The sequence below is a fragment of the Bombina bombina genome, chromosome 6 (assembly GCF_027579735.1).
Source record: "Bombina bombina isolate aBomBom1 chromosome 6, aBomBom1.pri, whole genome shotgun sequence".
In the NCBI taxonomy this organism is placed as follows: Eukaryota; Metazoa; Chordata; class Amphibia; order Anura; family Bombinatoridae; genus Bombina; species Bombina bombina.
Genome location: NC_069504.1, coordinates 345,932,319 through 345,954,037, shown reverse-complemented (window position 1 = coordinate 345,954,037; position 21,719 = coordinate 345,932,319). Strand labels below are relative to the sequence as shown.

The following is a 21,719-nucleotide window of genomic DNA, read 5'->3' as shown; positions in this document are numbered from 1 at the left end:
TATCGTATATCACTAGAGGGATTGTGTGCCTCCTGAAATATTTCCCATATATTAGAATGTACGTGCTAGTTGCTGACCAAAATAAACTAAAGACGGTGGTGATTTCCTAAATATATCTGGGACACAATCCCTCACAGTGTTTTTATACAGTATGTTCAGATGTTTTTGCCACCAAGGATGTGGCCATCAAATTAAGACTACAAAGAATTTGAAGGAGCAATTTGCATTTTCATGTCAGGGGATCTTGGAATTGGATTAGAATTTTACAGTTCCTTCTGGAAATTAATTTACAAATAAAATAATATTTCCTATTCACAACTTAAATTCAAAACATTTCACAGGCTAATTCCTAAGTAGTATGAGCTTTGAGCTCCATATAAAAAAGCTGTGGTCATTGGGATATGCTAGCAAAGACCCTTTGAAGGGGATGGTTTGCAGTAGGGAGGCCATATGTCATAGTGAAAAGGAGGGGGGACTTAAAGGGACAGTATTCTGTAAAATTGATTTTCCATTGATATATTTCCAATGACTTGTTATACGAGCTGCAGAGTATAAAATGTATGAGAAACTGCATTTTCAGGTTTATTTGTGGATATGAAATTGCTGGTTTTCTGCTTTGAAACCACAGCCTATTACAATGGGTTGAGCTTGCAGGTGAAATGAGATCTCATTATGTTATCACTTTTATTTACACACACTTGCTTCTTATCTTATATCTGTTTGTAAACCAAAGCACAATACTTAGAGAGAAGAATGGAAATGTATCATTGTATTAGTTATCTCTTCTACCCCCCATTGGGAGTGTAATTTCTTCTGCTGGCTATGTTTACATAGCTAGCAACAGCCTGGAAATTTCAGTATAGGTGGGTATACCACAGGCTAAATCAGCTATGTCAAATGCTGGAATAAGGGTAGACGAGCTACTTGTAAACAAATTAATGCATTCCAGCAGGTAAAATAGATAATTGGGAATAAGTTAAAGGTGAGAATTTTTTGGGGTAAACTGTCCCTTTAAGGAGTCCTAAGTTCTTACTCAATATAAGTCATGCAGTGGCAGAAGGACATGTAGAGGTTATTGAGATAATTGATGCTTAATGATTAAAAAACTGGTTGACAATGACAAATCCTGAAAAAAATAAATTTGGTGTAGAGTTCTAATCTTGGCAAATACAATTGCAGACATTTTTATGGTCTGATAAGCTGATTTCAAATGATTTTGGTGTCTTGGATCTTACTGATGGGTTGTGAAAGATCAAGAGATTCTTATAATGGTCTTATTGCTAAATTTGTTTGAGAATCGTTGTTTCAGTCAAGTAAAATAAAATTATATTATCCCTTAGTTTCAGATATAATAGCAAAATGTTTATGTATAGTCTTAAAAGGGAAGTAATAAATGAAAATGGTGTATATAATAAAACACCTATTTGGAACATGTTCGGTTATATTATATGTAGCTTTGTTACAATTTTGCTAATAAATATAATATTTTGTACGTTTTGTGTTAATAAATTGTAATAATTCTGATCATTCTTTACCTTAACGTCCCACTGTATGCACACGCTACAAACAAACCAGGGAGGCCTGGATAGTCCCGAAGAATGTCCAGTGCCAGGTAAGGCATCAACTTAGGATATAAACACAGATATTCAACTTATAAGAGTTACTGTAAATATACATTTCTCATTTTAATTTTGATTCTCAGTGGGATATAAGTGGCGTTCAGAAGCTAGGCTGTTGCTTCCTTTGAAATAATAAAGGGACATCATTTATTTTTTATTTTTTAAAGTTAATATATGGGAAAGCATTCACTTTTCTTCTGCCCTGCAATTCCACATAGCCAATCCAGAGACAATACAGGAATACATTATGTACAAAACATCAGGAGGGGGTGTCGACCAATCCAAACTTTTCTATAATGTATGTATTTAATTTATGTTTATAAGTATTTATAAGTACACCTGACTTTTACATGCATCATTTCTTAACACATTTTATTTATTTGTTTAATAGCAGATAATCAGTAATCAGTTTTTCTTAGAAGCATTTTTGCTAATGCATGTATATTACAAAATTGCTTCTGTTAAATACAAAAATGCACCCATGTGGTTTCCAATTTTGGCTGGAATATCACTTTAAATTTCTTTTTATTATGCATTTATATATGTACTTTTTTTTTACCTGGTCAGGGGCTGATACAAAATTGGCAGTCCAAGGATCACAGTCTTTATATATTGAGAACATAGCAAGTCCACTTAACACAGCACAGGCCAGAATTGCCCAGAGTCCAAGTAGATTTACATAAAGAGACCTTAACATATAAGAATAAAAATAATAATTTCAATAACAATATGTAGCTATGGGTAAAACATAGCATGTGATAAAATAAGCACATTATCTAAGAATAATGATCATACATAATAAATCTGTATTTAGAAAACATAAAATAAAAGTGCAGAAATCTTTTTAAAAAAAAAGTAGTTTAAAAATTGTCACTGTTTTCATGCCAAGTCATTCTTGTTAAAAATATTATTTTCCATAAATATGCAAGTCATTAGTATGACTTGTGTCACTGAGGTTAAAAGGACACTAAAGCCAAAAAAAGTTTCATCCAATAAAGCATGCAATATAAAAAAAGGATTCTTCAGTTATCAAAATGTACATATTCTTTTTATATGAATACTTTCTGAGGCTCCAGCTCCTACTGAGCATGTGCAAAATTGCACATAATATACATATAGTCATTGTGTGATTGGCTGATGGCAGTCACATAATACAGATTGGGAGGAAAAAAAATTAATAACTTTGAAATTTGCTAGAAAATATTCGACTGCTCATTTCAAATTCAACACAAGTGCTATTGCATTGTCTTTTTATTGTGTATTTGCCAGGTATTCAGTTCTATTGTATTTAGTGCTCCTATAAGGCTCATTCACAACTTCTCTCCTGATGTCCCTTATGCACTAAATTATAAAATATATTATGTTATGAAACTATGTGGTTTGCACTCTGGAGTTCCAAATACCACACTCTAGTTATAATGTTTTCCTTTCATTTAGCTATTGTACTTTAATTTTATTTTCATCCATGTCTTATTAAAATCCAATGGAAGTCAAAACTAAACTTTCATATTCAGATAAAGTGCAATTTTTAAAAAGATTTCAATTCACTTCTATTATCAAACTTAGCTCCTTACATGACAACATACTGAGGTAGGCTCAGGAGCAAGCATGCATTTGTGCACTTTATGAACTCCATTTATTTAGCTGTGAATGCAGCTTTGGGATCAAAAAGTCATGTTTGCCTGAAACGCTAGTTCAGTAGCTGCAATCTCAATACCGCAGCTACTTAAAGTGGATGTAAACTCAGAGATAGCACACAATGCGAAAAGCTTTAGCACACAAAAATAGCATAAGGTTAAGTTATGATTTTTTTGAATAAATTATATTTGATCTATTATTTTACTTATCTAGGTATCTTTGTCTTGCTCTCTCCCTCCGCCCGCCATTTTGTTCCGCTTTTTGCATAGTGATTGACACTTAACCCGACTAATGATTTTCCTTACCCCGTGGCGTCCAGCCCCTTTACCCAAACGTCATTAGTTCTTTATGCGCATGCGTATTTTCTTTGCGCATGCGTAAACCTAATACCTTGATTTGGAAGCGCTGCGCGTTCACGCTGTTCGCATGCGTAGAGAAAACCCAGGAGCCACAACATTTTTCAATTGACTCAATCGCGATCGCAAATCTATTGACTAACGCATGCGCAAATCAGTCAGTCACATTTAAACGCATGCGCACAAAAACAAAACAACGTGAAAGAGCATTGATGATACGTCATAGAGCGGGTGGGACCACTCTAGACGTTATGAGGAAGTACACAGCAAAGTAATGGATGGGAGGAGCGAAAAGAAAAAACGGAGCTAAGTATAAATCTTGATTATAATCTTGGATTTTCAAATTATTAAAAAAACAACAAAGCGGATTTGCTATTACAGTTAGGATTAATCAATATTTATTACTAACAATAGTAAAATTTACATTCACTTTAAACTCTCTGCCACCTAAAGTGTCACGGATTTCAATAACCCCGATCCAATCCAAGCTAGGGGGTGGAATTGCACATGAACCCTGTCTGCCCGACAAATCATAAATGGGGGACTATGTGTTTGCAGCAATGTTTCTAGAAATGTGTTACATATAGTTCTGAAGACACGTGAATGCTCCTTAGCCTAGATGTAGATAATGCTGACTTGGAGAAGCGTTACATTTCATCAAAGGCTACAGAGGCCTAGATTTAGAGTTTTAGAGGCTCCTAACGCTGGTTTTGGCCTACCGCTGGTATTTAGAGTCGTGTAGGTAAGGGTCTAACGCTCACTTTCCAGCCGCAAATTTTCCATACCGCAGATCCCCCTACGCCATTTGCGTATCCTATCTTTTCAATGGGATCTTTCTAACGCTGGTATTTAGAGTCGTGGCTGAAGTGAGCGTTAGAAATCTAACGACAAGACTCCAGCCGCAGAGAAAAGCCAGGAGTTAAGAGCTTTCTGGGCTAACGCCGGTTCATAAAGCTCTTAACTACTATGCTCTAAAGTACACTAACACCCATAAACTACCTATGTACCCCTAAACCGAGGCCCCCCCACATAGCCACCACTCTATTAAAAATTTGTAACCCCTAATCTGCCGACCGCACACGCCTTCACTTACATTATCCCTATGTACCCCATATCTGCTGCCCCTAACACCGCCGACCCCTATATTATATTTATTAACCCCTAATCTGCCGCCCCCAACGTCGCCTCCACCTACCTACAATTATTAACCCCTAATCTGCCGACCGGACCTCACCGACACTATAATAAATGTATTAACCCCTAATCAGCCTCACTCCCGCCTCAATAACCCTATAATAAATAGTATTAACCCCTAATCTGCCCTCCCTAACATCGCCGACACCTAACTTCAAGTATTAACCCCTAATCTGCCGACCGGACCTCACCGCTACTCTAATAAATTTATTAACCCCTAAAGCTAAGTCTAACCCTAACCCTAACACCCCCCTAAGTTAAATATAATTTAAATCTAACGAAATAAATTAACTCTTATTAAATAAATTAATCCTATTTAAAGCTAAATACTTACCTGTAAAATAAACCCTAATATAGCTACAATATAAATTATAATTATATTGTAGCTATTTTAGGGTTTATATTTATTTTACAGGCAACTTTGTATTTATTTTAACCAGGTACAATAGCTATTAAATAGTTAAGAACTATTTAATAGCTACCTAGTTCAAATAATTACAAAATTACCTGTAAGTTACAATTAAATCTAACACTACACTATCAATAAATAAATTAAATAAAATACCTACAAATAAATACAATTAAATAAACTAACTAAAGTACAAAAAATAAAAAAAGCTAAGTTTCAAAAAAAATAAAAAATAATTACAAACATAATAAAAATATTACAACAATTTTAAACTAATTACACCTACTCTAAGCCCCCCAAAATAAAAAAAATGCCCTACCCTATTCTAAAATTAAAATAGAAAAGCTCTTTTACCTTACCAGCCCTTAAAAGGGCCTTTTGCGGGGCATACCCCAAAGAATTCAGCTCTTTTGCCTGTAAAAAAAAACATACAATACCCCCCCCAACATTACAACCCACCACCCACATACCCCTAATCTAACCCAAACCCCCCTTAAATAAACCTAACACTAAGCCCCTGAAGATCTTCCTACCTTGTCTTCACCATGCCAGGTATCACTGATCGCTCCAGGCTCCAAAGTCTTCATCCAAGCCCAAGCGGGGGCTGGTGATCCATCATCCGGCTGAAGTCTTCTATCAAGCGGCGGCTGAAGAGGTCCAGAAGAGGCTCCAAAGTCTTCCTCCTATCCGGGCAGAAGAGTAGATCCGGACCGGCAACCATCTTCTTCCAAGCGGTCACAAGCGGCTCCATCTTGAAGACCTCCGGCGCGGATCCATACTCTTCCTGCGACGTCCTAAGTCCGAATGAAGGTTCCTTTAAATGACATCATCCAAGATGGCGTCCCTCGAATTCCGATTGGCTGATAGGATTCTATCAGCCAATCGGAATTAAGGTAGGGAAAATCTGATTGGCTGATTGAATCAGCCAATCAGATTGAGCTCGCATTCTATTGGCTGTTCCGATCAGCCAATAGAATGCAAGCTCAATCTGATTGGCTGATTGGATCAGCCAATCGGATTGAACTTGAATCTGATTGGCTGATTCCATCAGCCAATCAGATTTTTCTTACCTTAATTCCGATTGGCTGATAGAATCCTATCAGCCAATCGGAATTCGAGGGACGCCATCTTGGATGACGTCATTTAAAGGAACCTTCATTCGGACTTAGGACGTCGCAAGAAGAGGATGGATCCGCGCCGGAGGTCTTCAAGATTGAGCCGCTTGTCACCGCTTGGAAGAAGATGGTTGCCGGTCCGGATCTACTCTTCTGCCCGGATAGAAGGAAGACTTTGGAGCCTCTTCTAGACCTCTTCAGCAGCCGCCTCTTGATAGAGGACTTCAGCCGGATGATGGATCGCCAGCCCCCGCTTGGGCTTGGATGAAGACTTCAGAGCCTGGAGCGATCGGTGATACCTGGCATGGTGAAGACAAGGTAGGAAGATCTTCAGGGGCTTAGTGCTAGGTTTATTTAAGGGGGGTTTGGGTTAGATTAGGGGTATGTGGGTGGTGGGTTGTAATGTTGGGGGGGTATTGTATGTTTTTTTTTACAGGCAAAAGAGCTGAATTCTTTGGGGTATGCCCCGCAAAAGGCCCTTTTAAGGGCTGGTAAGGTAAAAGAGCTTTTCTATTTTAATTTTAGAATAGGGTAGGGCATTTTTTATTTTGGGGGGCTTTGTTATTTTATTAGGGGGCTTAGAGTAGGTGTAATTATCTTAAAATTGTTGTAATATTTTTATTATGTTTGTAATTAATTTTTTTATTTTTTGTAACTTAGCTTTTTTTATTTTTTGTACTTTAGTTAGTTTATTTAATTATATTTATTTGTAGGTATTTTATTTAATTTATTTATTGATAGTGTAGTGTTAGGTTTAATTGTAACTTAGGTTAGGATTTATTTTACAGGTAATTTTGTAATTATTTTAACTAGGTAGCTATTAAATAGTTCTTAACTATTTAATAGCTATTGTACCTGGTTAAAATAAATACAAAGTTGCCTGTAAAATAAATATTAATCCTAAAATAGCTACAATATAATTATAATTTATATTGTAGCTATATTAGGGTTTATTTTACAGGTAAGTATTTAGCTTTAAATAGGAATAATTTATTTAATAAGAGTTAATTTATTTCGTTAGATTTAAATTATATTTAACTTAGGGGGGTGTTAGTGTTAGACTTAGCTTTACGGGTTAATAAATTTATTAGAGTAGCAGCGAGGTCCGGTCGGCAGATTAGGGGTTAATACTTGAAGTTAGGTGTCAGCGATGTTAGGGAGGGCAGATTAGGGGTTCATACTATTTATTATAGGGTTAGTGAGGCGGATTAGGGGTTAATACATTTATTATAGTAGCGGTGAGGTCCGGTGGGCAGATTAGGGGTTAATTATTGTAGGTAGGTGGAGGCGATGTTGGGGGCGGCAGATTAGGGGTTAATAAATATAATATAGGGGTCGGCGGTGTTAGGGGCAGCAGATTAGGGGTACATAGGGATAACGTAGGTTGCGGCGGTGTACGGAGCGGCAGATTAGGGGTTAAAAAAATATGCAGGTGTCAGCGATAGCGGGGGCGGCAGATTAGGGGTTAATAAGTGTAAGGTTAGGGGTGTTTAGACTCAGGGTACATGTTAGGGTGTTAGGTGCAGACTTAGGAAGTGTTTCCCCATAGGAAACAATGGGGCTGCGTTAGGAGCTTAACGCTGCTTTTTTGCAGGTGTTAGGTTTTTTTCAGCTCAAAGTGCCCCATTGTTTCCTATGGGGATATCGTGCACAAGCACGTTTTTGAAGCTGGCCGCGTCCGTAAGCACCGCTGGTATTGAGAGTTGCAGTGGCGGTAAATTATGCTCTACGCTCCCTTTTTGGAGCCTAACGCAGCCATTCTGTGAACTCTAAATACCAGCGGTATTTAAAAGGTGCGGGGGAAAAAAAGCATGCGTTAGTTACGCGGGTCGTTACCGACAAAACTCTAAATCTAGGCGAGAGAGAATAAGGTAAATATGATAATAGAACTAAACTGAAAACTGTGTTTGTTTTTTAAATTGTACACTCTGTCAATTCTGAAAGTCTAATTTTGACTTTCATGCCCATAGGGCCAGATTAAGAGTGGTGTGTTAACAGTTACGCATGAGCGAAAAGGGGTTTATCGCGGCAGTTTGCGCGCTTTGGGTTTACCACTTATATAACCAATTGAAAGTAAATGCGAACACGTGAGCAATCACGAGTTACGCTACAATGATTACTGTGTCCTCAAAGCTCTGGTTAACTGTTTCTTGAAACATAAAAGTGTCACAAAACACATAAAAAATACATTACAAAGTACAGTAACGCTAATAAAATTTATTTAAAAACAATATTGCATAAAAAAGTTATAAGAGCTCAAAGATATGAGGTCTCAGGTGTTTATATACAAATATAAGCACAAATAAATACATATCTAGACATATCTAGACATATATATACATATATATGTGTGAAATTTTCATATTTTCAAGTCGGGTTAGCGCATTTGAGAATATGTTTGCATGAGAATAGGGTGTTAAGATTTTTTCTACTTTTTTTGCTTCATTGACTTCTATGGGGAATACGGTATCATGCATGTGATATTCGAAGTCAACCTTTTACGCACATCGGTTTAGCACGCAAGTGAAAACTGTTCACTTTCAACTTGTAATCCCACTCCACCTTTAATCTGGCCCTTAAATAATGATAAAACATCTTGTAATTGCACTACTTGTGTAGTCTTACAATAAATCAGCATACCAGCTGAATGTGAAATATTTCTGAATACATTAACACATTGTTTGAGTGTTTTATTTTTAAAAGCAAAACTCTACTCAAAATGTGCCATATTTGGAGGAGCCAAAGGGGACTTCTGAGATAGAATAGGGTCATCACTGTTACTTTGTTAGCAAAAGTTGCATTTTTTTGCAGTATCTTATAATGCCACCTCTACTGAGGCCAGCTAGGAACAAATATGTACCAGGTTTAGGCTTCTGAAGTCTACAAAAAGCATTCAGTATCATGCACTTACTAGCTGTAACATAATAAAGTCATATGAGAAAAAATAAAAATAAATATAATGAACCATCATTGGCATATTTAAGCACTCATTTGTTCAGAAGCATAGTTTCATACTATCTAATTTTCATCAACATTTTTAAAACAAAGTTTCCTTATACTGAATTTTGATAGTAAGAAAAATATATATCATAAAATAACTTTACTTAATTTGTTTGCATTATTGTGGCAAACAAATAAACTAAGCAATATAATTGAAGATAAAATAACTAATTATATCTCATTTATACACATCAGAAGCATTATTTTCTACTCCAGTGACTGAATTCACTAATCTGCTTCCCAATGAAAAAAAAGCAGAACTTCAGTGACTTACATTTTGGCATGAAGTATGTTTTTGCAGGCGATATATCTCTGTACTTGGGATTGATTGACACCATAGATTCCTGTCCAGGTAAAGGTACCTCCTACAACTATGGTCCAGAATGTGTGTCTCTGCAGTGGATTTGGATTAAAACTAAAAACAAAAATAAAATGAAATACGAAAAAAAAACTAAACAATCTACCAAAATATTTAAAGTTTTGTTTCATACAACATAATTAACTTCATATAAAAATGTTTGTTTCTCATTCTATAAGTCAGAGACTTTTTAGCTTATTTGGCAGACTGGCTTATTGGATGGTTAACACTGTCAGATATGCTCTTTGCAAATTCCATGTCATCTCAGTCTGCACACTAAGCAACAATTTAAACATTTAAAAGGATACTAAACCAATTTTTTTCTTATATGATTTGGATACAGCATGACAGTGCAAGCAATTTTCTAATGTAATCCTATTATCAATTTTTCTTCATTCTTTTGGTATCTTTATTTGAAAAAGCAGGAATGAAACCTTAGGAGCCGGCTCATTTTTGGTTCAGCACCCTGGATAGTGGTCGCTGATTGGTGGCTACATTTAGCCACCAATCAGCAAGCGCTACCCATATGCTGAACCTAAAATGTGCCAGTTCCTAAACTTTCATTCCCGATTTTAAAATAAAGATACCAAGAGAATGAAGAAAATTTGATACTAGGAGTAAATTACAAAGTTGCTTAACATTGCATGCTCTATAGGAACCATAAAAGGAAAAATAAATGGTTTAGTATCCCTTTAACAAATGGCTTTAAACAGTTGTAAATACTGATTCTTAAAGGGGACTTGAAAAATCTTGTAATTACAAGAATTTTCCATAGTAAGGCTGAGGCAAATAAAAAACAACAACAGGTGAACAGATTTGTGAAGTCTGCAGAATAGACTACCAGTTCTCAGAATTGGAAAGCCTTTCAGGAGAGGGAGCCAAATAAATAATACATATCAAGGCAAAGTGTGTGTGTGTATATATATATATATATATATATATATATATATATATATATATATATATACACACACATATATATATATATACATACATACATACATACATACATACAGAGAGAGAAGACACACAACACACAGGGTACATCTGTTGCATTAAGAGGTTAATTACATTTTCTATAAACTTACTCAAAAAAATTTAGACGCTCTCCGTAGTATGAATCATTCAAAATTGGTCCAATTCCGCCTTGTACAACAATAGCTCGTATAATTACAGAAGAAAAACCAGCAACCATAATTCCAACTTGAAATACATCAGTCCACACTACGGCTTTAAGGCCACCCTAGAACATACAGAAGAAATATTTATTTCTTAAATATTGGTTTATGGTTTCAAACTTTACATATGCTAAAACTTAAAAACAATCTGAGCAGTGTTAAAGGGACATTAAACACTTGGAGATGTAATATAAAATGATAAATCGTATGTATAAAAACAACTCTGCAATATACTTTCCTTATTTATTTTGTCTCCTTTTCCTGTAATTCCATTTTGAAATTATGAGCTTTTCAGTTCCTGTTAGAAATGGAAGTGCAGAACGCTGTTATATTCCACACAGCCATTGGCTGCACACTCTAGTGACCTATAACTGTCTCTAATTGGCCACAGCAGAGAAGGTAACTTAAGTTTCAATATGGCAGGACTCATTGTTTTATAGACACTAAAACTTTACACTTATTTTGTCAATATTTAAACAGCTAATTAAACTTTAAAAAATACATCATCATTTTATTCTCAGACTAATCTTTTCTTTGAATGCATCATTCTATCTAGCATTTATTTATAGTTTATTGTCCCTTTAAAGGTTATTGTGCGTATGAAAAAGAACTTATAAAGCATATGCAAATACTTACCAGTGATTTAAAAATAAATTATGATAATAACAAAATGAATAATCAGTAAAAGTAATTTTTAATTTGAATTCCAATCAGTAAGAATAGTATATATGTGCACAGCAATGATTACTGGATCATAAAAGCTATTGAAGGACAAAGACAAACAACCACAAGCTTTACAATAAACATAGCAGCAACATGTGTTTGTTTGCTCCTTAGCTGGAGATAGGACAGCAATTAATTCTAACAAACAAATGCCACTCATGACTCACTCACCAGCTCAGAAAATGAAGTGCATTGACAATCCAGAGCTGAGTTTAAATTTGTGTTAAAAGGGACGCGAAACCCAATTTGTTTTCTATCACGATCCAGAAAGAACTTTCATTCATTTTACACAACTGTCCAATTTACTTGGTAAATTCTCTTGGTATCCTTGGTTGGAGGAGCAGAAATGCACTACTGGGAGCTAGTTAAACACATCATGAGCCAATGACAAGAGGCATTTATGGGCAGCCACCAATCAGCCGCTAGCTTCCAGTAGTGTATCCCTGCTCCTGCACCTACCTAGATATGCTTTCAAAAATAGATACCAAGGAAACAAAGCAAAATAAGATAATAGAAGTAAATTGGAAAGTTGTTTAAAATTGCATGCTCAGTCTGAATTATGAAAGTTTAATCTTGACTTTATTTTCCTTTTTTGTGGGGTTAAACACATAGCTATAAGCAAGTAATAGTGCAATGAAAAATATGCACTAATGCACGAAAGCATCTCCTTATTACAGTGTTATATTCTTTTAAAGGGACAATCAAGTCAAAAGGATTCAGATAGTGCATGTCATTTTAAAAAAACTCTCCAATTTACTTTTATCATCAAATTTTTTTGTTCTCTTGGTATTCTTTGTTGAAAGCTAAACCTAGGTAGGCTCATATGCTAATTATTAAGCCCTTGAAGGCATTTTGACAGTTTTTCACAGTTAGAAAGGCAGCAGCACCACTTAAAAAACTTCTAATGTTATTGAAGATGCAACAAAAATAAAAACAGCAATGTTTCGGACACAATCAGTCCTTAATCGTGCATGACTAAGGACTGATTGTGTCTTGCTGGGGTTTTTTTTGTTGCACTTTCAATAAATGTGGAGTTTTTTGCTGCTGGTGCTGCTGCCTTTGACTTTCTACATGTTATGGGCTAATGCTGTGAGACCTGGCAGTAAGCACACTACATTGGTGCTAAATTAACTTGGTCTATTGAGTTTTTCAGTTAGAGAGTGCTAGTTCACGTGCGCCATATACATAACATTGTGCTTACTCCCATGGAGTTATTTATGAGTCAGCACTGATTGGCTAAAATGCAAGTCTGTCAAACTGAAATAAGGGGGCAGTCTGCAGAGACTTAGATACAAGGTAATCACAGAGGTAAAAAGTATATTTATATAACAGTGTTGGTTATGCAAAACTGGGGAATGGGTAATAAAGGGATTACTATCTTTTTAAACAATAACAAATTTCAAATAGACTGTCCCTTCAAGCATCCCTGTTTAAAAAGAACGGTACTAGGTTTTAAATGTTCTCCCTTAGATGGAACAGAGAAAACAGTACAGTGAGCTTTTATGTTTTATTAATACTACTAATTACAGAGGGTTTCTTACAAAGTAGCTTTTTTAAGTGAATGTTGCTGTATTCAGTAATGAATAATACACTGGTTGTTCTACACAGATTTTCATTATGCCACTATATTTTCCAGGAATAATATTATGTATAAGATCAAGAACAAAGGGTCATTTGTGTCAGTTGCAGTTAAACCTGAATTAAAGGGACATGAAACACAATTGTTTCCTTTCATGATTCAGATATAGAATCCCATTTTAAACAACTTTCCAATTTACTTCTGTTATCATATTTGCTTCATTCTCTTGGTATCCTTTATTGAAAGAGGCATGAAACTACTGGATACAACATACAGTTACCATGGTTACTGCACCATGCTATTGTTTCCTTTACCCACCTCTCATTAAAGACATTCTCTTATTTTAACCCATTGCAGAAGCCCGTTGGTAAAGTTTTGCATCTTTATACTGGGTGCCGTCATCTTGATGCGTGTGCTGCTGAATCCTGTGCCAGAAGCAGTGTACTACTCTCACAGGTTATTGACGTTACAGGCTTTCTGACAGCTGTACCTTGCACTTTGGATTAGCTTGCACAATATAGAGCAGAAGATTTACATTTTTTTATGTCTTTTTTTTCACAGTTTAAAAGCAAAAATGTAGAGCTCCCACTCTGTATTGCACATGCTAAACTAAAGTGCATGATACAGCTTGTCAAGAAAAGAACACTATCAGTGATCCGTAGCAGGGTAAAAGAATTCCAAGATGGTGGCACCCATCTTCACTAACTAACACTTTTAAAAGTTTTAAATAAAAGAATAGCAGGCGCAGGAGAAAAACAATATCAGGGTTAGTAGCAACTGTTCTATTGTAGTTGTACACAAAAGTGTAATGTCTCTTGAAGTAGCAGCACTGCTGGGAGCTAGCTCAACACATCGAATAAGCAAATGACAAAAGGCATTTATGTGCAGCCAGCAATAATCAACTAGCCCCCAACAGTGCATTGCTGTTCCTGAGGTTGTGTAGGTATGCTATTCAACAAACAATACCAAGAGAATGAAGCAAATTAGACAATAAAAGTAAAAAGGAAAGTTATTTAAAGCTGCATGCACAGTCTTAATCACAAAAGTTTAATTTTGACTTTACTGTCCCTTTAAGTCTATTGCAGGGCTATTGGGGTCAATCACGATCCTTTAGAAAACATATCTAATGATTTTCACCAGACAAATCACCATTAAAGTCTCTGAGGATTTTTGTAGAAAAATAATTTGTTACGTTTTTTTTTTTTAAAGGATCGTGATCAACCTCATAGCTACTATTTTTTTGTAGACTGCCAGGGATTCTGGGAAATGCTGCATGCGTGTTTGGGATTTTTTTTTTTTACCAAATACTTTACTAAGCATGCAGGATTTAGGTTGTGTCATATCAATTTATAGCTGACTAGATTGTAATATTCTGTGTTAGGGGTTAAAAGCACAGAACACACCGAATAACGGTGTTTTTATCTGAAACAACAAATAAAGTGAGTGTCTGTGAGTACCATCCTTTACTGTGTTGTTGTTTATTTAACACTGCAACAAAGGTCTCTTTTATTTGAGGGTGTAAACCAAAAGAGAGAGCCTTTAGAGTGAGGCTATTCTCAGCACACCTACCAATCGCTACAGTCAGCATAAGGTAAGCTGAAGCAGGCTGGATCCTCATCCAGAAGAGAAGTTTGTTCGATTTAACAGTAACCTGCGCTATCAGTTTTTTTCTATATAGCTGCTAATCGTTGTCTGCACATATATGCCTCTTGTCGTTGGCTCACTGCTGTGTTCAGCTAGCTCCCAGTAATGCATTGCTGCTCATTCAAACAAAGGATACCAAAATAATGACTCAAATCTCTTAATAGTAAAAGTAAATTGGAAAGTTGTTTAAAATTGTATGTTCTATCAGAATCATGAAATAATGTTTTGGGGTTTATGTCCCTAAGTATTACGATATATTAAAGTATTCTTTTGTCGTTAAGTCTCGGATGGAGCACTATAATGATTGGGCTCCAGATAATATCATGAGACAAAAGTACTGTATTAAAATTTAGTTATTTTAGGGTTTTTTTTTACATTTTAATGAAAAGTCTTCATGCTCTCTAATTTCAGAACAAGAAAAGCATCAAGGCTGCCACAATAATTTTGTACATTTTTATCATACAATTTTACTTACCAGTGTGCAGTAAAAAGTACAAACTACACCGGTTGCAACGACGGCACCCCACAAGTCAAACCCAGTGACTAAAACAGAAACATAGAAACAATATTTATATACTTTTTATTATTTCAAAGAAAATAATTGTAATATGGGATGGTAAATGTATTATAATACAGGATGGTAAATGGATTCATTGTATATTCGTAAGCTTAATTTATATTGAAACAATGTAATATACAAGTCAGTCAAATACTTCTAAAAGGGACAAGCTAATGTAAATATTGCATGCTCTCATTCATTCATTAGCACGTCATTTTAGCATCAGTGAGCCTTGATAGCTATAGTATGTTTTTAAAGCCCACAGAGGGATAAATCCATGGGTAAAGTGCCACTTGGGAGTTGCAAACAAACCTGGAATAGTGCGGCAGCAGAAGAATCAAGAGAACTTAAAATATACTCTGAATATTGATATATATGTGTGTATAGATAGATAGATAGATAGATAGATAGATAGATAGATAGATTAGATAGATAGATAGATAGATAGATAGATAGATAGATAGATAGATAGATAGATAGATAGATAGATAGATAGATAGATAGATAGATAGATAGATAGATAGATAGATAGATAGATAGATAGATAGATAGATTAGATAGATAGATAGATAGATAGATAGATAGATAGATAGATAGATAGATAGATAGATAGATAGATAGATAGATAGATAGATAGATAGATAGATAGATAGATAGATTAGATAGATAGATAGATAGATAGATAGATAGATAGATAGATAGATAGATAGATAGATAGATAGATAGATAGATAGATAGATAGATAGATAGATAGATAGATAGATAGATAGATAGATAGATTAGATAGATTAGATAGATAGATAGATAGATAGATAGATAGATAGATAGATAGATGCATTGTATATATTAGCAATTAAGGCATGAATTGCAAATTACCTACATACAATAAAAAGCATTTAAAACTGTCATTGTATGATTTATTTCAAAGCTACTACTACTACTACTACTTATATTAATGTTTTAAATATTGACAATATAAATGTAAAGGTTTAGTTTCTATTAAGTAATTTAGTTTCAATAAAGTAATGTTTGAAAGTTTTCATTTTATCCTTTTATCCTGCTAAAGACAATTAGGCACATATATAAATCAGACAATAAAAGAGACTGTGCAAATAATGATGTGTGGTAACAATTTTAGATAATCACTTTAACAATATTATGTTCCACAAAGCCTTGTTTGCACATTCTCTTTTATTGCCTGTGTTGTATCTGCCACTAATCATCCCCAGCAGGAGAGAGAGAAACAGAAAACTAAAGTTCAAACAAGGCAGCGCCCATTGCTTTATAGAAACACAGTGGAATTTAGAAAATCAACTATATTCAGAGTTAAATCACAGGAAAAAGGACTCAATAAAGAATGAAAGTATATTGCAAAGTTTTCCTGCTGTTTAACATTCCTTTAATTGCGTAAGAAATCGCTGTATCGTTTGCAGCAGGTGTAGGCAATCTGAAGTTTTGTAATACCTAAATTAAAGAATTTGCTTTTTATCCTATTTAGGGAGTATGTGGCACTCATTAATGATTCTCTCTAGCGGCAGGGGTTTAAAGTTTCTTTAAGGATTAATCACACTTGCATAGTGTGCGTTTAGTGCCCAAGATAGGAGGGGGTTCTTTGGTTCTTCTATATCATTAAAATGTATGTTTTTATTATATAAGGCCCAATTTTTATTTTTTTATTTCTCCCATCTTTTTCCTGCCCCTTTTCTTATATGTAGATGGAATCTAGTTATGGCACCTGTCTATAGCAGACTATGACCGGAACTTAGTAAAATGCACTATTTATAAAATTGCAAACTATGACATTTATTGTTTGAGGTACACGTTTTAGGAAGGACCTCTCTCTTGCCTTTGGCATGAGATACTATATGTTTTTGAAGACTCAATTTAGACAGTCTTAGAGGGGTTCCAAAGTTAGATATTGAGAATCATGATACTGACCTCACGTGTCCAAAAAGGAACTAAACTAAAAATGTGTTATTTCTGTCTGAAAGTGGTCTAATGTAAGAAAAATGTTTGATCTGTAAGTTATTCTATTATACTGTTATTTTATTATAAAAAGTAGAAAACTCCAACTATGTTGCCTGCAAAGGGCAAAAAGAAATATTGTATTGTTGTTTTCCTGTTTCTAGATGTAGCCCTGCGTGATGTACAGATTGTATGTTGAATATATTGTTGGATTTAAAATAAAGAAATTAAAAAAAATAATAATATCAGGCCCAATCTACTGGCTGTATTATTGTCACACAGATCAGTTTTCACTGATAAATTGTAACCACCAGACCCGGACTGGCCATAGGGCTTACAGAGCAGGTGTGCCGGGCATAGCACCCTCTATTAATATGGGTAACAATAGGAAAGCTGTTACAGTCTGCCTATATTGTAATGCAGAAAGTACATTTTCTGTCTGGCTGTTAAAGGGACATGAAACCCAAAAATGTTCTTTGATTCAGATAGAGAATGCAATTTTAAACAACTTTCTAATTTACTTCTATTATCTATTTTTTTTATTCTCTTGGTATTATTTGTTGAAGGAGCAGAAATGCACTACTGGTTTCTAACTGAACACGAGTGAGCCAATAACAATGGTTATACATCTGCAGCAACCAATCCACAGCTAGAAACTAGGTTCTTTGCTGCCTCTGAGCTTACCTAGATAAACCTTTCAGCAAAGGATAACAAGAAAAGGAAGCAAATTAAATAAAAGAAGTAAATTAGAAAGTTGTTTACATTTGTATTCTCTATCTAAATCATGAAAGAAACATTTTGGGTTTCATGTCCCTTTAAGCAGAGGGGCTGCAGGACAAGAGACCTGGTGTATTATGGGTACATAGCTGACAGAGGTCTAACTGATGTTGGCTGCTCCATCTTTAATTGCCTGGGCTCAATTTGGTCCAAGTCTAGTCCTGGTAACAGCCTTATTTACTAGATGTGGGGACTGTTTAGCTGTCAGTATTCATATTAACCTTCACAGCATAGTTTAGAGATATCTCACCTTGATTCAACGCCAGTGCTGGAGCATAAATAACTATCCCAGTGTATAAAATCTAGAGAAATAAAGCAGTTATTACAGGCACATATATAACTTTTACACTTTTCTCACAACAAGAGACAATGGACACATGGAGGGGTTGTGCACCCACTAAGCAACCAATGATAATTGATCTGTAATTAAAATAATAAATAAAACATTTGGAGAATATATGAGTGGTATATCAGTACCTTATAAAATGCCACTCAAAATTGTATGTACTCACATTTGAACCAACACCAAACAAAATGGTGTCTTTAGGCACACTGGAACTTCAGAGCTGTCAGTAAAGGGGAGTGAAAAAACACCTTTTGCTGTGTTCTAGATTATCAAAACTGTTTATATTGATACAGCCTAAAACTTCTAGGTTAGTCCTAGGCTAGTTCATATTGCTATAATGAATAACTGGGATAAAATGTATGATAATCCTGTTTTGAAACAATGTAACAAATTATACAGTCAAAGCTATAAGCACTCTGCCTCATACTATCTGCTTCACAGCCAAATGAAAGCACCATACTATCATTACATGTGTAGCCTTGTCTGAAACCTAGGTTTCTCCCTATTCAAATAGTGATTTTTCAAAGATCACTAACAAAAAATTGTAACCTGAATTACTCCAATATGTAGTGACTGTAACTGTAAGGGGCACAAACCGAACTGTCAATTTTCTTCCAAATTCATTCAACCATTTCAAAGATATTTACAGAACAGGATTTTAGGATTTTATAGAATCTCATATTTGAACTATACCCATAAACCATAAAGAGGAATGATAAAAGTTGTTATTTAACAATTCCAACTAACTAGTTAAAGGGACATCTACTGTGTTAGATTATTTTATAATTGCACTGTTGTTGCTTGCTTATAACTATGTGTTTAAACCTATAAATGGTTTAAGCACATAGTTAAAGTCAGCTCAATCACAGCAATGCACTATGGAGACTGAGCTATTATAATTATTAACAATAATGATGATGATGATAATAATAATGCAATCATCCTTAGAGCTGTACAGCAAGGGGAAGTGGGTGGTACTGATTGAGCAGGTCTGTAAATGAGAGTGCAAGGATAAAAGCCGATAAGAAGAAGAAAGTGAAGCTTATTAATGTACTATGTATATGCTAGTGCTTGTCACAGATTGCACCAGAAGCAACATTAGAAAGGGTTCTCTCTATAGTACCAGCTCATAAAGAAATATTATTGTAACAAGACAGCACCATTTAAACATCAGACGTGTGAAATATTTTCTAAGGATTATAATATTCATACAGGAACCGTTAAGCAACAGCAATAGATTTTGTAATGAAGTAGAAAATACAACTTACCGTTTGTATAATGAAAAGCACGGTCCCCAGAAGGCGCACATACTTATTAAAGCGCAACTCAAGATACTAGAAAATGTGATATAGAACATATATTCATAATGAACAAAAGTGCAATAACATTTGATAAAAATGTACTTTTGTATTTATTTATGTAATGAGATATATATACACACACACACACACACACACACACACACACATATATATATACACACACACTAATCATGCAAGTGAAGAACATGTTCCTAAATAAATCTTTATAAACGCATAATTCTACTAGTGACACACACGTTACTTTACACTAATAAAAAAAGATACTTGACTTCTACAACTTTCTACAGCTGATGTATCTGAACTAAATGACCATAACTACATGATTTTCATGAACCCATCATTAGGTTGTGGCTGTGATGAGCCACCTTGGCACACATTGTTCTATACTGATTAGGCACTTTTAGCTAAGTTGTGTTTGTGTTCAGTTACTAATGTTTGCAAAAGCTTTTTAAAGCCTTAGCTGCTGAACAAAAAGTTCATTGTGACATTGATTGCGTTAATAATTTAGAATGTATCCTTATCAGACAAAAACCCATATTCCATATGTGAAGTGGCACTGTCCCCTACCCACAGCTACACGTGACAGAGGGCAGTGGTGCCCAGTGGTACTCACCTCATAGGTGCTAGTGATGCCCAGTCTGTAGAACACCGGCAGAAAGACCTCCGAGCTGATCACCACCACCAGAGTATAAGTGATGGCGAAAATGCTGAACATGGCCCCAAACCTATACACCTCGGATGGTGTCCCCAGCACAGTAACCGCTGACATGAAGCTGGCAGTAAGGGACAGAGCCACTGGCACAGCTGTCATGCTTCTGCCTCCCATCAAGAAGTCCTTGGAGGTCTTCTGGCCACCCCCAGCAAAGGCATAATAGATCCCAATGACCGCAGAGATGAGCAGCATAAGGGCGAACACAACATAGTCCCAGACCGTGAAGGAACCGATGTCACCTGCTGTAGTGCTCATGGTGACACCTTGGGTTTACCTACTAGCTAGTGTGACTAGAGCTAACGTATAGCTGGGGGCCCTCAAGGAATGCAGGTGATTAAACCAGTGATATAACTGAGAGGGTAGGAAGAAAGAAGTTCAACATCAGAAGTGGCAGTAATAAGCCAGCTGGCAGCAGTAGGAGATATAGTAATCAGGAGAGTAAAAGTTTGGCAAAAAGGAAAATAAACTTTTATAGAGGAAGAAGATAAAAAAATACCTTTGATTGACTAATAGCCCAAAATAAACTGGCAATGAAAAGGAATGCGCCAGCTAAGAGGTGGAGAGGTGCTGCTATCAGTGATTCAGGACCAAAGAGCTGTGCCAGCAACTGCAGGGAATCTGGGAGGAAAGGGCTATGGGAGGGGAAGTCAGGTGAGATGGAATCCTGCAGGGGGGCAGAGTGACAATACCCGGGGACTTAGCTTGGTTTACAGGTGACTTATTTAAAGGAGGGCTCAGCAGGTGGGAGTTGTGCTTCTTTCTTATCCCCGCCCAGCAATGTGTAGTTGTAATTGGCAAAAGAGAGGTTTATTATTACACTTTACAGATTCTATAGGGAGGTTACACAGGTATCTTCAGTTTATAACACATCTATAAATAATACAATACTTGGGGCTATATAGCAGAGATGCACATGTGACTTTACCAGCTTTGACTTTACATAAAAACAGAGATTTTTCCCATTGACTGGAACATGATGATTTGAATATTCACTCGCAGATTGCTGGTAATAATATATTGCAATGTAAAAAAATTACATCAAGTAGTTACATTATTATCAAGATACCGTTTTCTTATTCAGTACTTAAAGGGACAGTCAACCATAGAATTGTTATTGTTTTAAAAGATAGATAATCCCTTTATTACTCATTCCCCAGTTTTGCATAACCAACACAGTTATAATAATATACTTTTTACCTCTGTGATTACCTTGTATCTAGGAACC

General features: G+C 35.5%; 1 protein-coding gene across 1 annotated transcript in view; it reads right to left on the bottom strand.

Moving 5' to 3' along the window:
* The window catches only part of LOC128662937 (sodium-coupled monocarboxylate transporter 1), a 51,752-nt gene extending 30,384 nt beyond the window's left edge, over positions 1-21,368 (bottom strand). The window contains exons 1-8 of the mRNA XM_053716995.1: positions 20,396-21,368; positions 19,729-19,794; positions 18,365-18,416; positions 15,289-15,356; positions 10,778-10,932; positions 9,606-9,746; positions 2,179-2,308; positions 1,536-1,624 (exon numbers count right to left, since the gene is read on the bottom strand). Coding sequence (XP_053572970.1) covers positions 1,536-1,624; positions 2,179-2,308; positions 9,606-9,746; positions 10,778-10,932; positions 15,289-15,356; positions 18,365-18,416; positions 19,729-19,794; positions 20,396-20,749 — 1,055 coding nt within the window. The 5' untranslated portion in view covers positions 20,750-21,368. The remainder of the gene's footprint in view (positions 1-1,535; positions 1,625-2,178; positions 2,309-9,605; positions 9,747-10,777; positions 10,933-15,288; positions 15,357-18,364; positions 18,417-19,728; positions 19,795-20,395) is intronic.
* Between the last annotated feature and the right edge of the window lie 351 nt (positions 21,369-21,719).